The sequence below is a fragment of the Stenella coeruleoalba genome, assembly GCF_951394435.1.
Source record: "Stenella coeruleoalba genome assembly, chromosome: 14".
NCBI classification, from domain to species: domain Eukaryota; kingdom Metazoa; phylum Chordata; class Mammalia; order Artiodactyla; family Delphinidae; genus Stenella; species Stenella coeruleoalba.
Genome location: NC_137160.1, coordinates 1139750 through 1161725, shown reverse-complemented (window position 1 = coordinate 1161725; position 21976 = coordinate 1139750). Strand labels below are relative to the sequence as shown.

At 54.5% G+C, this 21976-nt stretch overlaps 1 protein-coding gene across 5 annotated transcripts in view; it reads left to right on the top strand.

Moving 5' to 3' along the window:
• Positions 1-13671, top strand: part of NFATC1 (nuclear factor of activated T cells 1) — a gene marked incomplete at its 5' end in the record, with an annotated part of 101918 nt that extends 88247 nt beyond the window's left edge. For 4 of the 5 annotated variants that reach the window (XM_079943513.1, XM_079943511.1, XM_079943514.1 and 1 more), the window contains one exon: positions 11680-13671. In XM_079943513.1, the coding sequence (XP_079799639.1) occupies positions 11680-11682 (3 nt within the window). In that variant the 3' untranslated portion in view covers positions 11683-13671. The remainder of the gene's footprint in view (positions 1-11679) is intronic. The other variant, XM_079943512.1, reaches the window with a different exon arrangement.
• Between the last annotated feature and the right edge of the window lie 8305 nt (positions 13672-21976).

Genomic DNA, 21976 nt, shown 5'->3' with positions numbered 1-21976 from the left:
AAATCAGTCCCGGACTCGCATCTTTCACCCTGTGTCCCCCAGACACGGGCATCCTTTTTGTTTTTTCCATTTGTTTTGGCTGCGCTGGGTCTTCGTTGTGGTGCGCGGGCTTCTTATTGCGGTGGCTTCTCTTGTTGCGGAGCACGGGCTCTAGGTGTGCGGGCTTCAGTAGTTGTGGCTCGCAGCCTCAGTAGTTGTGGCGTGCAGGCTCAGTAGTTGTGTTGCACGGGCTTAGTTACTCCGTGGCATGTGGGGTCTTCCCAGACCAGGGCTCGAACCCGTGTCCGTTGCATTGGCAGGCGGATTCTTAGCCACTGCGCCGCCAGGGAAGTCCGACAGGCGTCCTTTTAAACGGCCATTTTTTGACACGATCACACCTAACAGAACTACCGATGATGCTCGGATGAGGTGAGGGTTTAGTTCAAGGTCACGGTTAGCTTTGAGGTGTGGTTTCTTTTCCTGCGAACCCAGCGTCTTCCTGTGCTTCCTTCACGAGCAGCATCTTCTGACCAAAACTGGCGCCAGGTGGGGGGTCGGGTCCCACGGGGGCCCAAGTGCCCCAGACTCGGCGTGGGCGTGTCTGACCTCACTGTCCCTTCTGACGCCCCACAAAGTAAGACCAGCCACGTGGTGTGTGTCTTGGGCCTTAGGGCGCCCTGACGTCACGTGCCCGCCGCCAGAGCAGGGCCTGTGCTCCCGCAGCCGGGTGACGGGGGCAAACCTGCCAGCCCACGGTGGCTCCTCGTCCGCGTGCATTTCTTCTATTTTGTTTTTTAATTAAAGTGCTTTTAAATTTGCTATTTATGCAACTCTGTTAGTTTCATCACTGGGGCAGCGTGGTTTCTAGCGGCACAGAGCAGGCCCTGGAAAAATGCTTGCTGGTGATTTAATGACCCCAGCGAGCAAAGCAGAGTGAGTTTGGCACAGATGAAGTAATGGCGCCGGGCGCATGGAAAGCATTCACTGGTACACACCAGAGGGAGGGGGACGAGCCAGGGGACCCTCCCGGTCAGGGGGCCGCCCCCTCCCCACGGGCCCTGGAGTTTCCACGCGGGGCGTTTGCGCTATTTGGCGTATTCAGGCTAAATAAGGAAGCAGCCACGGAGGTAGGACAATTATTCTGTTTTAATGGCTGGCAGCTCCACCTAACAATGGTGTCCATCAGAGCCAAGCCTGCATCCAGCTGGGAGGGTCATATTTTATTAAAACCGTGACTTGTCGTCATCCAGTCCCTCCGCTGTCCCATTCTCTCCTTCCAAAAATAGCAGGCCCCGTGGCAGTGGCTTATTATGATTAAAAAGATAAAAATAAGTGAAGGCTGAAATAGGTCCAGGACACCCGAGGTAACACGAGAACTTACTTTTTAATGAAACTTGAGAAACTGTTTTATTTTCCACTGCTTCACAAAGCATCTCTGGAAAAAAAAAAGAAAAGCAGAAAAGGATTTTAGTGATGTTGCAACTCTGCATTTTCAGAATTACAGCAGTTGTGATGCGCTCGTGGCAGAATCACCATTTTCAGCCCAGAGTCTCATGGAGGCAGCGCCTCCCGAGGTGGGTGGGCAGGGGCGGCTGGTGGGCCAGGTGCGGCCACACTGTGGACACAGAGGCCACCGGACCGGGGAGACGACTGACCCGGGCCCACCTGTGGGGAGGCGGACTTGCCAGGAGGCCGCCTCTTCCCAAGACACTGAACACCCACACGGGAGCCACCACCTCACGTTTCCTGCACCTGAGCTGACGCCCCCTCCCAGTGGCACCGGAGCACGTGCTTCCCTGGCTGTGCCCTGATCTCTGAATTGCGGCTTTAATCGTGTTGAACCTCGGCTTAGCTCACGTCCACTTTGCTCCCCGAAGTGAGACCTGAGTGTAAATTCGCAGTGCAAGCGGGGACGGCGTGTGTCCTCACCTGGGGCACGTGTGTCCCAGCGGTAACAGAGTCGCCGCAGCGACAGTCCGTACGTCCATTAGGATTCTCAGCCACCACCAAGGGGCTTCCTTATCCAAGAATCGTTAGATCTGCAGGCTTAGCACAGCACATGGCATCTGGAGACTTCCTAGAAGTTAGCTCTTTAGGAAGAGGTTTGGCCTGAGACATCTTTACTTCTGTCCACCCAAATTATCATCCTCTCAGGTTACAATACTAACTTCAGCCAAAGGTGTATTTTCTGGGAAAGTTAGCAAATAGTTTTTTTAATTATCTTTTAGTTATAAGAATGGGAAAGAATGTCCTTCCTGTTTTGTTTTGCTCTTCAAAAAGCTATTCTGGCTTTCCCTTAAAAATAGAAATGTTTTTGATGACTTGTCCTCTGGAAGAATATGCATTTTTCTGTCCCTCGGAGGAAAATGGAGTGGGCAAGTAACAGCAGCTTCCGTGCCATGCGTTTATTTCTGTAGAGTGTTTAATTTGATGGTGAGCTTTGACGGAAAGAATCGTGGTACCTCATGCAGCGTGTGGTGGTGTGTTGGAACGGGGATGGGGACAGAGCTCTACGGGGCCCGCAGTGGAATCGCCAAGACCTTCTTTGTTCCCTGGATCGCTCTTGTTTAAAGGACATCGATGCTTTAAAGAAATCGTTCCCTCCGTGAAAGCAGCATCGCAGAACGTTGTAAAGCCAGAGATGGAAAGAATGACAGTGTCCCTGCTGGGCTGGCTGCTTTACTAAGTAGCAGTAGATAAATACTGTTAGTTTTTAAAAATTCGTAGTACAGTTCATTTCCTTATTGGAACTGACATAACTATTGGAAAAGAGAAAGACGCTTTAAAGTGTGTTGTATGTGGTTAAGTATGTAATCATGGAATTCGGCTAGTGTGATAAGCTATATCAACAAATACGTTTTTTTTTTAATTCACACAAAGGTATTATTTGTAAAGTATGGTCCTCATCCGAGTTAATTAAGCTTTTTTTTCCTAAGCGAGGATTAAACAGTGTGGCTAGGTTAACACTGCTGAACTAGATTTCTTATTCTCTAACCTCAAGCCCAGGCCTGAGAAACTAGGATGGTGTCTGTGTGAAGGCCAGCCGGAAGGTTCCAGCACCTGCTTCTCCTGGCCCTTCCTTCCCCAAGCCCCGCAGGCAGGGCCGCGTCTCTGCTGGGGTCCCGACAAGGGAAAGGGACAGAGCCCACCGCCGCTCCCAGCCTGGGGCCAGGCACAGGCAGCTTTCCCGCTGCTTTTTCCGGTCGTCACTCACAGCTGTGTCCGATGAGAGACTAGTGACACTGCCGGTTCTCTGACCAACGAAAGGACGTGGCTGATGTTCCCATTAACCTGAAAACCCTACACAGATACCGGTTCTGACAATGAAGGGATCCACACACACGTCGTCAGAAATAAGGAAACTGAAAGAGTTGAGGTGGCCCTGTCCCTCATCCCGCTTTGTGTCTTGTGGTTGAACCCAGACTTTGCATTAACTGCAGACCAGGGCGGCTGCCACGCACACGCCCAGTCGTTTTCTCTTTTTCCGACAGTCGGTAAATTGAAAGTTCACCAGAAGGTGCTAGAGCACTTCTCTTCCCTTGACCCATGCAGGATGGCGAGCCCGCTGATGGAGGCTTCTCAGCGGCCATCCTGCCACATTGAGACAGACCGAGGGGCTGCCCTGTCGCCAGCCCCTCTGCCCGGGCTGCCTCCCCCAGGGAGGCCCCTGCCGTCCCCGCTGCGTGAGCACTGGTGCGTCTCCTGCCCTCTCTGGTCCCATCCAAAGTAAGAATCAGAGCAGTAGCTGCCCCCCAGAGCTGGGAAGATGCGGGGGCATGCCTTTCCCAGCACACAGAACTCTAACCCAGGAGGAATCTGTTTCTCCCTCTGACATGACTGAGGAGTTCCCCGATTCTTGGGGCAGAAAGGGGCCTTAGTCAAGCCTCCTGTTGTCACAGAGAAAACCTCCAGGCCCCACAGGGGCAGGACAGTCTCAGGGGGGCTTTGGAGGCAGAATGAGGAAAGGACGGGTGGCCTTTGTCCAGCACTTTCCCCACAGCGTGTTCAGGGCGAAGGCCTTGTATCAGGTTTTCTAAAGGAAGGTCACAGGCTGCTCACACGTCTCTGAGTGATGGTTTGAATGCTACAACGTGGACATGGCAAGAACTTAGGTCTGAGAGAAGTTGAAAAAGTAAAGGATGCTTGGCTTCGAGGTTGCCCACTGGCGTCGGAGGAGCCGGGGCCCAGGTGCTGCCCAGGGAACCCGGGCCGGGCCGTCTTTAGAAACAGCTCCACCTTGAAGCCCTCTGTGGCTTCTGTCGCGCCGTAGGGGTTGCTTTATATTTTGACTCTGACCACGTGCTGTCCTGTGTTTCCTGGGGTGTCGGGGACCTGCTGGGTGTCAGGACCCTGGGCTTTCCGTCGTAGTCATTCTTTCCTCTCGCAGAGCAAAGTGATGTTATTATCACTGTGGTCCAAGTCCCGATTATTCAGAGTCGAACACAGAAGCATACATATCGCTTCTTCACTTAGAGTCAGGGAAGCGGGGCTGCTGCTGATAAAGTCCTGGGACCGATAAGGCCGTGAGGCTGGCTGTGAGGACCCGCCTCGGGGCTGGGAGGGTGAGAGGCCCCCCACCAGCCACGGCCCCTGCGCTTTGACGGCCGCCCGCTGCTGCTCGGATGTCAAATCTGAAAACCAAGTCAAGTCGGGTAGAATAGTGAGAAGAGAAGCGTGAGAAGCCCGCCAGGTGCCTCGGCGCGGGGCAGCTCTCGCTCAGAGCCTCCCCGGGCTGCTCATGTGACAGGCTGGCGCGGCTGCGGCGTTGGGGTGACGTTCCTGCGACAGCGGCCAGCATGCCCCCTCCTGGCGCCGGTACCTGCGCCAGCAGGTTGGTACCGACCAGCTCATCTGCCGTCGGTTCTAGAGCCGGGGCCGTGCTGCTGGCGTGTGGCTCCCCAGGGCAGGGGAAATAGTCCTCGGTCACCTGCAACTTGTCCTCCTTTTTGAAAAAAAGTTTCTGAAGCACGTAAAAGCTATACAGGAAAAATGACTGAAAGAAAAGGTCTTTTTAGCTCAGACACAGCACCGTGTGTGTGTGGTGGCTGGTGGGTGTGTTGATGTTTTGTTCTGTTGAAAGAGAATGTGCACAGGAGAGGAAAGCAGCGGCTGTGCCCTCGCCTCCCCTCGCCTCTGTGTTCTGACCGGCTTCGCCGCGGAGGACGTGAGGACCAGGGACAGAAGGGACCTGGGGGTGGGGGCAGGCCCGGGAGGAGGGGACGAACAGGCAGGGGTCCCGAGGGCTGGGCTGTGCCCGTCCACCTTTCCCCTGCGCCTTCCCGACTTTCCCGGTGAGCACTGAGAGGAGAGCAGTTCACGCCGGCCCTGTGGATCTGCCCGTGGAGCCGGGAGGGAGCAGCCTGGAAGCTCCCAGAGCCGCGGGGCGTGCGGCCCCACGTCCCGATCTCAGCTTCTCCCCTGTCACTCAAGGGCAGCGGCCCCGTTCCCACTGGCCAGGCCTCCATCGTCACACTGCCTGCCTTGTCTTTCTCGAGGGGTTGCTGCAGAATGAAGAACGATGTACGTGCGAGGGCTTAGAAATGAACGCTGAAGGCTGCGTAGGTGTTGGGTGAATCCGTGGTTTGTGCGTTCCTTAAGATATGTCTGGAGATCCTTAGTTTAGCATTCAGAAACCAAGCACTCAGAAACGTGGGAGCACTTTGCTTAAAGGTTAGGCGTCGAGAGGGGAGAAATACGTAAAAACTGTTTGGACTCACAGTTCCTTTTAGGTTTGCACTGTCCTCAGGATCGTCACACAAAACCCACACGCGAAACCTGAGAGATGAGCCGTGGATGTTTCACTGCAACGTGAAGCTCTGACGCCAACTGTTCTCAAAGGGGGGCTCAAAAGAAGAAACTCAGACGTGAAAGTACAAATATTTTACTTTAAAAAGGACGTTTCACCTTATTAGTTAATTTACATGCTCATTTACGAATAGCAGAGACATCTTTCTATAGTGTCAGGAAGGATATTTACAAATGTCAGGCAAGTACAGGTGAAAAGCTATGCCTGTACTTTGTACATGTTAGTTTTGGTATTTTAAAAAATGCTGCCTTCCTTTTCTCTCAATTCCAGATTTCTATAGAGAGGTGGATTTGTGTGTGTATCAGATACACGCATAACACCCCGCGTACACACCCCAGATTGAAACAGCAATTCAAACTGCCACATGAGTTTTAGAAAAAAAACAAGAGTTTCCACCTTAGGAGCATTTTAGAGAAAAATTAAATATAAGGGAAAAAACCCTTCTTATTAAATTGTGGTATAACAGCTCACCACATCCTGTTGCAAGGACATCTGACGTGAAGCGGAGCAAAGGTTCCTCTTTCAGGTTCCTGACGATCCGTGAGGGTCACATGTTACCTGCAGTTCAAAATACTTCTGTAAAGATAAAAAAACCTCTGTGTCGGTGGAAAAGCTGAATAAGAAGATGGAAATTATCAGTAGAGAGAAGACATTGTGGGAAATCGTAGGTGTCACCGGCACAACCATATCAAAGAGAGAAAGCCACCCCCAAAATAACCCACGCAGAGCCCCGCGGCCGGGACCGACACGGCGCGGACCCGTGACCTCACGGAGGGAAGATAGGATGTGGCTGGGCGGCGGGGGGCCCCAGGACCCTGTGCTTCGCGCCCTCGCCCACCGTCAAAGGCCCCTCCACCTCAGCAGCCCTTCCCTGATGTGGTCTCTCTTTCTCCATCTGTGAAATGGGACCGTCATGGCTTCCCTACAGGGTTCCTGTCCAGATTGTGTCTCTGGAAGAGAGTGAGGTCTGGGCGTCCACCCTCAGCCGTGTGGACGCTGTGTGAAGCGTCATCTGCCGTGGGGCTCCTGGCCGTCCAGCTTCACTTTGGGCAGCTGCCCGGCTCAGGCCCCGCGGCGCTCAGGGAAGATGCTGGAGGATGTGTGTGCGTGTGGGGTGGTTCTTGAGTCTGTTCCTAAAAGGAATGAAACCCTGTGACTCCAGCCTGACCTTGCCAGGTGTGGACAGCAGTGGGTCCAGCTGACAGGTTGTCCTCAGGGAGGCTCGTCAGATACCACTGACCCGCCGTGATGGGCAAGAGCTTCGGCTGCCCTGGCGCATCCCGTGCCGCTCTCCTGAGGGCTCCCGACGGGGCCAAAGGAGGACAGGGCCGAGCCTCACTCAGAGAGTAGCCACGCCATGGCCTGCGTCTGGGCCCAGAATGTCCAGGACACATCGAGCAATGGCGCCCCCTCCGAGGTTCAGGTGCCCCAGTGGGTAGTAGGGGGAAGCCCACTTCTGAGGCTCCTTCCCCTTTTCTCTTGTCAGACAGATGTTATTTTTCCTGTGGTCTGCATAACCCTGAGTAACTAAAAGATTTGCAGCTACTCTGCTGCTGCCTTACTACCCCTCAGGCCTCCCTCCCAATTCCCCTCATTATTACTCCTCAGGCCTCCCGCCCAATCCCCTTCATCATTACCCCTCAGGCCTCCCTCCCAATACCTGTCATTATTACTCCTCAGGACTCCTTCCCAATTCCCTTCATCATTACCCCTCAGGCCTCCATCCCAATTCCCTTCATCATTACCCCTCAGGCCTCATTCCCAATTCCTGTCATTATTACCCCTCAGGCCTCCCTCTCAGATCCCTTCATTATTACCCCTCAGGCCTCCCTCCCAATTCCCTTCATTATTACTCCTCAGGTCTTCCTCCCAATTCCATTCATTATTACCCCTCAGGCCTCCTTCCCAATTCCCTTCATCATTACCCCTACGGCCTCCCTCCCAATTCCTGTCATTACCCCTCAGGCCTTCCACCAATTCCTGTCATTATTAACCCTCAGGCCTCCCGCCCAATTCCTGTTATTATTACGCATCAGGCCTCTTTCCTAATCCCTTTCATTATTACTCCTCAGGCCTTCCTCCCAATTCCCTTCATTATTACCCCTCAGGCCTCCCTCCCAATTCCCTTCATCATTACCCCTCAGGCCTCCCTCCCAGTCCCCTTCATTATTACCCCTCAGGCCTCCCTCCCACTCCCCTTCATTATTACCCCTCAGGTCTCCCTCCCAATTCCTGTCATTATTACCCCTCAGGCCTTCCTCCAAATCCTGTCATTATTACTCCTCAGGCCTCCTTCCAATCCCCTTAATTATTACCCCTCAGGCCTCCCTCCCAATTCCTCTCATTATTACCCCTCAGGCATCCCTCCTAATCCCCTTCATTATTACCCCTCAGGCCTCCCTCCCAATCCCCCTCATTATTACTCCTCAGGCATCCCTCCCAATCCCCTTCATTATTACCCCTCAGGCCTCCCTCCCAATACCTGTCATTATTACTCCTCAGGCATCCCTCCCAATCCCCTTCATTATTACCCCTCAGGCCTCCCTCCCAATACCTGTCATTATTACTCCTCAGGCATCCCTCCCAATCCCCTTCATTATTACCCCTCAGGCCTCCCTCCCAATCCCCTTCATCATTACCCCTCAGGCCTCCCTCCCAATCCCCTTCATTATTACCCCTCAGGCCTCCCTCCCACTCCCCTTCATTATTACCCCTCAGGTCTCCCTCCCAATTCCTGTCATTATTACCCCTCAGGCCTTCCTCCAAATCCTGTCATTATTACTCCTCAGGCCTCCTTCCAATCCCCTTAATTATTACCCCTCAGGCCTCCCTCCCAATTCCTCTCATTAATACCCCTCAGGCATCCCTCCTAATCCCCTTCATTATTACCCCTCAGGCCTCCCTCCCAATCCCCCTCATTATTACTCCTCAGGCCTCCCTCCCAATCCCCTTAATTATTACCCCTCAGGCCTCCCTCCCAATCCCCTTCATTATTACCCCTCAGGCCTCCCTCCCAACTCCTGTCATTATTACCCCTCAGGCCTCCCTCCCAATTCCTGTCATTATTACCCCTCAGGCCTCCCTCCCACTCCCCTTCATCATTACCCCTCAGATTTCCTCCCAGTCCCCTTCGTTATTACCCCTCAGGCCTCCATCCCAATCCCCTTCATTATTACCCCTCAGGCCTCCCTCCCAATTCCCTTCATTATTACCCCTCAGGCCTCCTTCTGAATCCCCTTCATCATTACCCCTCAGGTCTCCCTCCCAATTCCTGTCATTATTACCCCTCAGGCCTTCCTCCAAATCCTGTCATTATTACTCCTCAGGCCTCCTTCCAATCCCCTTAATTATTACCCCTCAGGCCTCCCTCCCAATTCCTCTCATTATTACCCCTCAGGCATCCCTCCTAATCCCCTTCATTATTACCCCTCAGGCCTCCCTCCCAATCCCCCTCATTATTACTCCTCAGGCATCCCTCCCAATCCCCTTCATTATTACCCCTCAGGCCTCCCTCCCAATCCCCCTCATTATTACTCCTCAGGCATCCCTCCCAATCCCCTTAATTATTACCCCTCAGGCCTCCCTCCCAATCCCCTTCATTATTACCCCTCAGGCCTCCCTCCCAACTCCTGTCATTATTACCCCTCAGGCCTCCCTCCCACTCCCCTTCATCAGTACCCCTCAGGTTTCCTCCCAGTCCCCTTCGTTATTACCCCTCAGGCCTCCATCCCAATCCCCTTCATTATTACCCCTCAGGCCTCCCTCCCAATTCCCTTCATTATTACCCCTCAGGCCTCCTTCTGAATCCCCTTCATCATTACCCCTCAGGCCTCCCGCCCAATTCCTGTCATTATTGCTCCTCAGGCCTCCCTCCCAATTCCCTTCATTATTACCCCTCAGGCCTCCTTCCCAATCCCCCTCATTATTACTCCTCAGGCCTCCCTCCCAATTCCCTTCCTCATTACCCCTCAGGCCTCCCGCCCAATTCCTGTCATTATTATCCCTCAGGCCTCCCTCCCAATCCCCTTCATTATTACCCCTCAGGCTTCCATCCCAATTCCTGTCATTATTACCCCTCAGACATTTTTCTACCGCTCTTGCTGGTCTTACTAGAATCAGATTTCTGCTCTGGGACTTTCATTGTCCTAAACCCTTAGTGGGAAGGCATACCCCAGTTCTGTGTGGTACGATTGAACTTTCACGCCTCCTCTTCATGTGGGACCTTGTTTACCACTGTTCCCACCGTGCAGGGCCTGCTTTGAGGTTTTGACTCTAATTTCTCTTCAGGGTGGAGGTGGCCCCGCCGCCTCCCTTCCCCCCGCCCAGTAGCACCTGCCACCCTGTGGGAGGGACTCTGGCCCATGTGTGGCCCCAAACCTTTCGCTTTTCTCAGAACCGGTTAGGAAGCCCCACTGGGCCCACGGCCTAGGCTGCTTTAGGACAAATGCGATGGTGGCCACGAAAGCACCTTGTAAACTGTCGCTTGCTGAGTGAATACAGGGCGCAGGGCTCTGTGGTGCCAGTGCTGTCACACCTCGTGTGTGGGTCCCCCCCCCACACACACTGTATCTTTCTAGTACGTTCCACACGCTTGGCCTGAGACAGAGACACCCTGCGTGCAGGTGCGGCCTGTCCTGACCCAGACCAAACCCCCAAGAGACCGGGACGCTGTGAGTGTTCTTGTCAGAATGTTCTTTCATGGCGACGTTCTGCGAGGTGTGGACGGAGAGGAGCTCTGGCCCTGGTGGCCCGAGTCCCGCCACCCCATGCCCCGGGCGGCCGAGTGGCACAGAGACGGCCCACCACCCAGGAGCTGCCCGCGCCCTGGGCCTCGTCCTGGCCTCCTTGGTGGCCGGGTGAGCACAGTCCCTCCGCTGTTTACCGTGCGAGGCAGGGCCGGCTGCAGAGGACGTGTGGTGCACATCAGGCGGCCGTGTCGGTCAGGCGTGTCCCCTGCAGGCCGCTGCCTGGCGCCCCCTTCCCGCGTGCTGGCGGCCCCTCGGGAGGAGCCCGGGTCTGGGGTCCGCAGGGCGGGCTCCTGACTGAACCAGGGCCAGCGCGTTCTGTTATCAGTTCCCGTGACACAATTCCTGGTTCCCCCGCTGGGCCTTATTATTGTTATTCTTAAAAATAGTTGGGGGGGGGTGTTGAAAGGCAGTTTGGGGAAGGGAGTGGGCTCGGGAAACGCACTCCACTAATTGCTCCAGGAAGCCGCCCTGGGCTGGGCGGGGGCCCTGCAGAAACACACGTTTATCTGGCAGTAGAGGGAGCCCAGGCAGTTCCCGTGACGCAAGCACGTCCCCACCTCTGAGCCCTGCGAGTGGTGGTGACAGCCTCTGGGCAGCATTTCCCCATCTGGTGCCGTGATGGGGGGCAGATGCCGTGCAGGTCACTCCCGTGGCCTTTGCCAGCTCCTCTCACTTCCCCTCCGGCTGCCAAAAATCACAGGCCGATCGTGGACACGAACAACGGGACAGACGTGAAGGAAGAGCCCCGAACAAAGGGAGGCCCAGGCCCGGGAGGCCAGCGCTCCTCCCCGAGCTGCCCTGGCCCGTCTGACCACGAGGCCACGGAGAGGGGCCCACGGGGCGAGGACTTCACCGGGGTGCTTCCGCTGCAGGGTTTATCTTTTGTTTTCGCAAACCTGCGGGAGCACAGGCTGCGCACCGGCGCCTGGGTCAGTTGTCGGGACCTGAGGCCGAGGCCTAACTGGTGTCTGGAATCACAGTGCCGGCTCCCGGGCAGCTGTGTCCTGCCGGCTCAGGACACCTCATCCTCTGGGGACACCTTTTCACAGGCTGAACATAACTGACTGATGGAATTTCTGGTGATTTATGTAAGCTCGTGTGCAGAGTCCTGTCTCTCTAATGCTCTCTATCTTTGCTTTCTTGCAGTAAACGAGATAATACGAAACGACCTCTCCAGTACCAACCTCCACTCGTAGTCGGCAATTGGGACTCTCAGAAGCTGCGTGGTGTTGATTCGACGGTGACAACTGAGTCAACAGACTGAACTCACACCTGGTACCACTCGGAACTTCCACCTTAGTGAAGGCTTAGATCATTCGTACAAAGAAGTAGCTCAAGGAAGGAAGAAAAGACCCCTCCATCTTCTGAAGGAAAGTCATCTCAAGAAGGAGACGAAGGTGGGTGGGTAGGGGAAGCACAGGAGACAGACCGTGTGGTGCGCCCCTCGTGACCGCAACCCGACGTGGCAGCCTGACCCCGAGCGTACCCTTCAGGCGCCCCTGCATTTCATACTGGAAGTGCCTTATTTAAGCAGACCGCAGCAGCCGGGCATCATGGGATTGAGCATTGAACTGGCTACCAGGAGAGTATCTGTAAGAGCAAAAGCTGTAAAGACATTTCGTCATGAGGCTTCATCCTATGTATAAATTAAGAGAATACTGGCTAGCCGGGCATGGTGAGGAAAACCGAACACGTTTCCTACTTTCTTCACCTTTTCCTGGGCTGTAATATACAGTTCTGTTGCCTTACTCGGTGCGTTTCAGAACTCTTCCAAGGTGTCATCTCAGCTCTTTCATGACTGCCTTCCCTACCCTGTGTTACTCAAGCCTTAGGGCTGTTCATTATAGCATGTTAGGATTTTGTTTTTAATCTGGCTTCGAACATAGCACAGGTAAGTTGAATAGCACAAGGTAGGTGACTGGACAAAAAAAGAAATCTATCTGTCTCGGGATGGATCTTGAATTTGCATGCGTGTACATCTATAGCCGCGTATTTATGTATAAGCATAACGGAGGTGGTGATACTCACTCTTCGCCCAGCAAGGGCGTCCATGTCAGCAATAACCAGTATCCATTCTGGAAAATTCACCTGAGGCTCCAAACCCAGCTTCCCAGCCACTTCCGAGGGGGCGTCACCCACCCCCCGGGAGGTCTGTGTGTTTCCCTCTCCTGCAGTTAACCAAGCACTTTAAAAGCCGGGAGAGGTGCGTCCACAATACCGTCTGTTACCAAACAGCAAAATTGGAAAGAAACTATAAATAACGTTACAGAAGGAGTGTAATATATTTGTTCAGCTGTAAGATTATTATTTCACAGAAGCCTTATAACTCTGCTTCATCTAAGGAAACGATAACCAAAAACAGCGTTTAATATGTGGTGACTGTAGTGTGTTTCCAGACTAGTTACTGTTACCAGATAGGTTAGTGTGAGCTTTACTACTGCATTTTGTACCCTTAACAGCTTAGTACGCGTTATTGCTAGCAGTGACCTGTCGTTTCACGTAACCAAAAAGCATGGTTTTAACGAAAACATGTTTAACCTGATGACTGTGCCTTAGGAACTCACGCCCCCTCCTGGAACTCCGCCCAATCGGCACCCTCGGGGGAGGTGACAAGTCCTGTCACCAGACTCGGCGTTTTGGTGGGGAAAGCGCTCTCCCACAGAAAGAATTATTTTAAAAATGTTCTTCTGTACGATCATGTCTTACTTTTTTTTAAGTCACAGAACCGAAAATCTGAAAGCCATATTTGTAACATTTGCACATTACTGTGAAGAGCTGAAGATATATGGCTTCGTGTACATATGACCCTGCCTTCCCGCCCGAAGCCCTGCCTGCATTTAGCCTCCTAGGAGTTGCATGAGACATTTCTCGGGAGACTGTCCTATGGAAAGGAAGTGTTTGATACTGTGTTAGCTCTCTTTGTAGTTAGAAAATCGATTCAATAAAGCAATATTTTTTTGCTGGACAATCTTAGTTTGAGAGTGATTCTTCCCACGTGTGGAAAATCCTTCTCTGTTCTTAAGCGCGTTCTCTGCTGTAGGTCCGTGTACTTCTGTGTCTGTAAGAGGGGCTTCCCGCTGAGCAGTGTGAGGGGTGTGTCTTTCCTCCTTCCACGTCGGGGAGGCCGTCAGCATCTCTGCCCAGAGACGGAGCCTGGCGAGGCCTCCCACGCTCACAGGAGACCCGCCATCGCCGGACAGGACGAGGCGAGTGGCCGCCTGGCTTTGCCGTCTCCTTCTACTTCTTGCAGCACCCTCCCTGCCCCTACCCCCAGCCCCTGCCTCAGGCTTGGGTGGGAGAATAGCATCTAGTTGTTGATAAAGCAAGCGTGACACCTGGAGCTTCTCTAGGGATGAGTGCCCTGAATTATGGAAACAATATTTTGCATTCAGGACTTTCAAACCGCGAGAATTCCTGTTTCTCTGGCCAGAAGGTTTACAGATTGAGGTAAAATCCTAGAAGAATCTCATCAACGCAGTTAGCAACAGACTCTCCCAGCCGTTTCTGTGCCGACGCATTTGAAGGGAACCCAACGCTAATGTCCACAGGAGCTTGGGGAATCGGGGACACACGCAGAGGGCCTGGTGGGGTTGTGGACAAGGTACCCTCGAGCCCCCGGGTCCGGCTGGAGAGCTGGGCTCCAAAGGGAGTCCCGGAGCCTGGGGGGCGCAGAGGAGGGCAGAGCTCCGCCCGCCTCGCTGAAGAGTGTGCTGGAGGCTGTTAGTTTCAACGTGAGTTTTTACAAGCCCACCCCCATTCCCAACAACAGCGTTTTATATTCCAGAAATAAAAATGCACGTTTATAAAACGATGCTTTCTGCAGAGGAGGCTGGGCTTCTGCGAATACGCGTTTGTTTACTTAGTGTTGTTTCTTCTCTGTTGCTCTTGAATAATAAGGAAAGATGCCCACCAGCTTGTTTCCTGCGGGCAGCTACTGTGTTTTGCGCAAGCGTATAGACCCGGAGCGTCGCGTCACTTCCCGCCCGCCCGCGACGTCCGGGGTGACCTCGGCCCTGCAGGAACCGGGCAGGTGCGGCCCCAGAGCCGCTGACGCGGGACAAGCGGGGCAGCCTCGAGGGGCTGCCCTGCTGACCTCCCTTCTCTCCCCCTCCCGCGCTGCCTGCGGTTCCAGCCCGGCCCCAGCCCAGGACGGGACAGTGTGAAGAAAATCTGCTAAACGTCAGACCAAGTGCAGCCCGAGCAGAGCTCGCCGTGGGAGCACCCCTGTCTGCCCGAGGGCACCCCTGTCTGTCCGAGGGCGCCCCTGACCTGAGGAGGCGGGTCCCCGGCTGGTTGGAAGACTTCCTGCAGCCCCCGACCCTGTCACCCAGACAGGCTGCTCCCTCCCCGCCACCTGGGATGCGTGGGCCCCGCCCTGGCTTCGAGGAGGGACCCGCGGGCCCAGCTGCTTCGATCCGTGGATCCCCGCCGTTGGCCCCAGCCAACGATACTGCAAGGAGGGGGTCTCTGCGCCACTCGCATTACATATTCCTTCAGAAATACGTTCCGCGTTGCAATATATAAACTGCATTTGAGTTGATGTGTTTGCGGAGAAGAAATTGAAAGAAGAAAGACCGGAGCGGCTGAAGCGGAGAGAAAAGGGCCAGATGTGGGAGAAGTCCTTGCTCCACTGTGTTTTTTCAATTAAGGTAAAATTCACAGAAGGTGAAATGAGCCGATTTAAAGTGCACAGTTCGGGGCGTTTGGTACCTTCACAGTGTTGTGTGGCCACCACCTGTGTCCCCAGAAGGAAACCCTGTGCCTGCGAGCCGTCCCTCCCCGCCCCGTCTCCAGCCCCCGGGAGCCACATTAATTCTGCGCGTGGGTTCCTACGGGCTGGATGCTTCATGGCCTCTTTCGCGGGGCAGAGTGATTTCAAGGTTCATCCACATCACGGCACTTACCACAGCTTCGTTCCTTGTGGCCAGATACTACCCACTGTGCGGATGGACCACACTTCGTGTCCATCATCAGCCGATGGACATCTGGGCTGTTTCCACCTTTTGGCTACTGTGAGTAACGCTGCTCTGAACATTCGTTTTTGAGTTTTTGTTCCAGCCCCTGTTTGCCGTTCTCTGGGGTACACACCTGGGAGTGGAATTCCTGGTAATATTGTAATTGTGTGTTTTCCTTCTTGAAGAACTGCTTTCCCGTGTTCAATTTTTAGATTATCCGTCCCTCAGACAGACTCTGGATCACTAACCTAATCTGGAATCACATATGTGAAGCACATTGTATTTATAATTCTTTGTGCCAAAAAAATTACGCTAACGATAAGATGACTACGTGTTCGTTGATGCCCATGCAGCTCTCACCCGTGCCCTCCACAGCCTCTTGGGTGGAATCAACCTGTCCTGGTTCCTGCCAGGAAACTGGGGCCTCTGCCTGGGAGCCTGAGTTGTTCAGGTGGTACCAACCAGGCCCCAGATTACACGTGTGTCTTTTGCTTCACACGTCCAAATTCCAAGAGCGGAGAAAAGCGCCTCACGGGGGCCACCGGCGCCTCACCCCGTTTCTTAAAGAACGGAGCTGCTGCAGGCATTTCACACGACCTCCCTGCTGACGGTGGGATCTGCCACAGGGCCCTTCTGCAAACAGAGCTGCAGACACCCGCCTCACACACACACACGCCCATAGAATCTCCCATCCTCCAGCAGCTGCTGTGTTTTGGAGGCTGTGACCACAGGTCTTCAAGCGTCGTGGCCTCCGCAGGGCTGCAGGGCTGCAGCTCGTGGTCATGACCTTAATTGCCAGGGCACATCGGTCCTCGGCGGCCACTCCTCGTTTTTTCCAAAGAGGAGGAGGAAGAACACTAACGAGCATCTGTTGGGGTGGGGGGGAAGGCTAAGTCACATGCGGGAGGTGGGAGCTGGGGCGTGTGAGCCCCCATCCTCAGCCGCCTCTGCCCTCACATGCGTGTCGTTTGTGTTCGGGGTTTGTTGAGCTTCAAGGATCCGTGGCTTTATGGTTTTCAGCAAAAGTGGAACACGGCAGCCACGATCCCGTCCAGTGTTTCTACCCCTCCTTCCGCAGCTGTAATCACGCACACGAGGCTGCGTGAAGTCCGTCCACAGTCCATCGACGCTCAGTTCTGCAGACGTCTTCTGTTTTGCTTTCCTTAGTTTCTCGTGCTGTGTCCTCTTCCACGGCATCCGATCCCCTGTGGCTCTGGAGTGTTTCAGTCCCGACACTGCAGCCTTTAATGCGAGAAGCTTGTTTGTTAACATGTTAACTCACTCCTCTGACTTCCTGAACACGTAGGAGGTAATTATAATACCTGTTTTAATATCCTCGTTTGCTAACTCCATGATTGGTGTGGTATTTAGTTGATTTTCATGGACTGATTTTTCGTCTCATTTGGATTGTAATTTCCTGCCTCTTTGCATGATCAGAGGTCAGACATTGTGAATTTTGCCTGCCTGAGGGCTGGGTATGTTCTGTGTTCTTCATGAATGCTCGTTCTGGGATGCAGTTTAAGTCACTTGGAAAGTTTTGATCCTTTTGGGTCTTTTTAGCTTTTAGACTTTGTTTGATGGGAACACTTAGGCCGAGGCTAATTTTTCCCACTCACAGGGCAAAACCCTTCCGAGGACACTCCCCGACGCCCTGTGAAGTGTGTCAGGCTCGTGTGGGGACCGAGCATCTCTCCCTTTAATCCTTTAGGACCGCCGCTCTTTACTAGAACTTGAGGGGACTCCCCCCCATGCCTGTGTGGGTCAGGACTCACCCACAGCCCGAGGACGAACCCTCTGCAGGTCTCCGAGCCCCCTTCTGGGCAACCCGCTCCTCTGCAGTAACGCCCCTAAGCTTCGAGCAGCCTCGACAGCCCTGCCCCGCCCCCTCGTCTCCTCAACTGTGGGAGGCTCTCCTGGGGTCCATCTCCCCACACCGGGGGCTGGAACACCCTCTGCAGGCCACAGGCTGGGCCGCCGCCGGGTGCCCCTCTCAGGCATCACTGTTCTTCGTTGCCTGATGGCTAACGTCTAACACATGTTTCATGTATGTTTTCCAGTTTTCACTGTTTTGGGTGGGAGGGTAAATCTGGGCCCTGTTAGTCCACCTTGACTGAAAGCAGACGTTCTGATGCTTGACTTCTCAAAGCTTCTTTGGTAGGCCAAATTTTAATCAGAGAAGTAGTCAAGCTTCCATTTTCCCTGCGTTTTATATCATATAACAATAATGCTATTCACATAAAAACTACACGTCTAGCCAAGAGAGTGGCCCGTGATCACCAGACATGCCTCGGGGCCTCGTATAATTTTAACCGGAAGGGAAGGCGTCAAACAGAGGCTGAAAAACGGCCTTAGCTGCCAAGTATGCTTTTTACTTGGAGGAAGAACAAAAGAGTCCTGGTCATGGCTTTTCAAAACGCAACAGAGAAGAAAAACACATATCTGTGTTCAGGTGGCGTGAGACCCTTCTCACACGGCCCTGGTGTCCTGCTGTCCCTGTGACAGGAAGACAGGAAGCTCACAGCCGCGGCCTCTCCCAGGTCAAAGCCGCTATCAGGCTCATCCCAGACGACACGGACCCAAGACTAACACAGTGGGCTGTCGGCGCATCTAAGCTTCACACCCAGAAATAAGGGTCTGTGAACTTCATGGGCGCAGCTACCTTTTGTGTTTTCATGTACTGTGCCTGGAAAACAATGTCAGCTGAGACTACGTTCGTTTGGAATTTGGAACAATTAGACGTTAATGGTATTTGGCTGGTTCAAGTTCACTTTTAGACTTTCTAGTGAGAAAGGGGTTTGCGAGCAATTTAATCACTTAAAGAATGTAAGTGGCGTTAAGGTCTTTGGGAACATTCGTTGTTTGCATACAGATAAGGCTGCTAATTATGATTTTTTTCCTATTCATTGTAGTAGGCCCAGCAGGACTTTGACTTGAAAATATACCATTAGTAATTAGTTCCTGTAACTACATATACTTGAAAGGAATAAAGTAAATTTTTTAAAAGTATACCCTCTAATCCAAACCTCTCACTAATTTCTACTCACTCCACTTAATCTAGATAATAACAGTACAAGGTGAATTCCCTGGCGGTCCAGTGGTTAGGACTCTGGGCTTCCACTTCAGGGGGCACGGGTTCGATCCCAGCTTGGAGAATTAAGATCCCACAAGCTGCACAGCGCAGCCTAAATAAATAAATACTTAAAATTTTAAATAAAAAGAAACGGTACGTGGCTCGTGTACACGATTCAATGACACTTTCCAAAGTTATTTTCAAATGCGCTCTACCTCATTTGATATCAAAGCCATCCCGTGAGGGGCGTGAGACAAATGAAACCCCCAGTCGACAGGTGAAGTTACTGAGGCCTCGGGGGAGGAAATTGTCTCTGTTAACTTGTGGCTTTCTCCCTGTGCTCGTGCTTTGAGGAGAGAGAACTGACATCCATCCACCCATCCATCCACCCATCCATCCACCCATCCACCCACCCATCCATCCACCCATCCACCCACCCATCCATCCACCCATCCACCCACCCACCCATCCACCCATCCATCCACCCATCCATCCACCCATCCATCCACCCACCCACCCATCCATCCACCCACCCGTCCACCCATCCATCCACCCATCCATCCATCCATCCATCCATCCACCATCCATCCACCCATCCGTCCACCCATCCATCCACCCACCCGTCCACCCATCCATCCACCCATCCATCCATCCATCCACCTATCCACCCATCCATCCACCCACCCATCCACCCATCCATCCACCCACCCACCCATCCATCCACCCACCCGTCCACCCATCCATCCACCCATCCATCCACCCATCCACCCACCCACCCATCCACCCATCCATCCACCCACCCATCCACCCATCCATCCACCCACCCACCCATCCATCCACCCACCCGTCCACCCATCCATCCACCCATCCATCCATCCATCCATCCACCCATCCACCCATCCATCCATCCATCCACCATCCATCCACCCATCCGTCCACCCATCCGTCCACCCACCCGTCCACCCATCCATCCACCCATCCATCCATCCATCCACCTATCCACCCATCCATCCACCCACCCATCCACCCATCCATCCACCCACCCACCCATCCACCCACCCACCCGTCCACCCACCCACCCGTCCACCCATCCATCCACCCATCCATCCACCCGTCCACCCACCCATCCACCCACCCGTCCACCCATCCATCCATCCATCCACCATCCATCCACCCACCCATCCACCCACCCACCCATCCATCCACCCATCCACCCATCCATCCATCCACCCACCCACCCATCCACCCATCCACCCACCCATCCACCCATCCATCCACCCACCCATCCATCCACCCATCCACCCACCCATCCACCCACCCATCCACCCACCCATCCATCCACCCATCCACCCATCCACCCATCCATCCATCCACCCATCCATCCACCCATCCACCATCCATCCACCCACCCATCCACCCACCCATCCATCCACCCATCCACCCACCCATCCACCCACCCATCCACCCACCCATCCATCCACCCACCCATCCATCCACCCATCCACCCACCCATCCACCCACCCATCCACCCACCCATCCATCCACCCATCCATCCATCCACCCACCCATCCATCCACCCATCCACCCACCCATCCACCCATCCATCCACCCACCCATCCACCCACCCATCCACCCACCCATCCATCCACCCATCCATCCATCCATCCACCCATCCATCCACCATCCATCCACCCATCCATCTACCCATCCACCCATCCATCCACCATCCATCCACCCACCCATCCATCCACCCATCCATCCACCCACCCACCCACCCACCCATCCATCCACCATCCATCCACCCATCCATCCATCCACCCACCCATCCACCCATCCATCCACCATCCACCCACCCATCCATCCACCCATCCATCCACCCACCCATCCATCCACCCATTCATCCCCTGTGCCCCACCCCCCCATGTTTGGTGACCCTCCTCTGCTGGGGGTCAGGGACCCCTCCTGCTGCCCCCCCACCGTTGTGCCTAGATTTGGGTTTCTCTGCATCTGTTGGTTGCAGTTTCCTGGCAGATGTGCATCCTGGCCGGGGCAGCTGGCCCAGTAGGTAGGCTTCCTTCTGCCCCTGTGTCCATCAGCCGTGCTCCTGTCATCAGGCCCCCTTGGCCAGGCCATCTCCTCCCATCCTGGATGTTGGTGACAGATGGCCTGGTATTCCCCTCACAGGGATTTCCTAATTATTCTTGGAGCCAGAACCAAGCGGAAGATGGAGGCAACGCCTGTGGACCCCACTGGCCTAGCCACCCCTGCCTGGAACTTCCCGTGGCCAGAAATCTGGAAGGTGGGGCCTGCGGGGCAGAGGCCTCGGGGGAGGGGTGTGCTTGTATACATCAAGTGGGACGCGTGAGCTGCTGTGATGGGGCCGTGGCTGCCAAGCCGAGGGGACTGTGGTGCTGGGGGTTGAGGGAGGGACTGAGCAGCTCGAGGCCCCACGTTTGTAGCACTTCGGGGCTTTTAGCCTGAGTTGCCAGCAATGGCACTTCGGCAGCTTTCTAAGTTTTCTGTGTTGCCGCACTTGACATTCACAGTGACCCGGAAGCTGTCTGCGGGCGTCCCATACCTGATATGCAGCGGTGAGGCGTGTTCGGAGCTGGTCCCGGAGAGACCCGCGTGCGGCCGGGACAGGTGCGCACGCGCTCAGCGCTCTGCCGTCCGCGCTGCCGTGCGCTGGCTGCTTCTCCCTCTCAGCCCCCGGCCCTGCCCGAGGCCTCCCAGGTCAGCTCTGCTCTAGGCCTGTCGTCCCCAGGGCTGGGGCGGGGTGGGTGCCAGGCCAGCCTAGGGGCGGCAGGTCAGCAGCTGCGGTATCGACACAGGCTCTGCAGGTGAGCAGATCCGGACCCGCGCTCTGTCCTGCGGCCCGGGATCCACGCAGCCCAGCTTCCCGCGCGCCGGCTGTGTGGGCGCCCGGGGTGCAGCTGCCCCTCCACGGAACGTCCTCCCGGGGCTGAGCTGAGCTGCCATCCTCCAGCCCACGGGGGTGGGAGCGCCAGGCTGCTCTGGGGAACAAACACGGCCACGTCTGGCCGCAGGGCCGGGAAAGGCCTGCCTTTATCCTTAGGGTTCTGTGGGAGTTAAGGGTTCAAGACCGAGTCACGTGGCAGCAGGTGCTGGAGGCGGTGGTCTGGTGATACATCTGAGGAAAGCCTCGGACAAAAGAGGTTTTAACCCCCATTAACCAGGAAGCCCATTAACCACATCATTTATTTCCTGATTATTCCATTAAGCAAAACTTTCTGGATTATGTTTTGATGGGCTTGTGATGAAATCCCAGGCAGTGTTTCTTTAAGGAGGAGGAGTTGGGGGCCGCGCCCCCTAAACGGTGGAGCTGCCTGCCTCGCTGGCTCAGCTGGGAGGTTAGCCAAGGTCCCAGCCAGGGCAGCGAGGAGATACAGAAAGACGC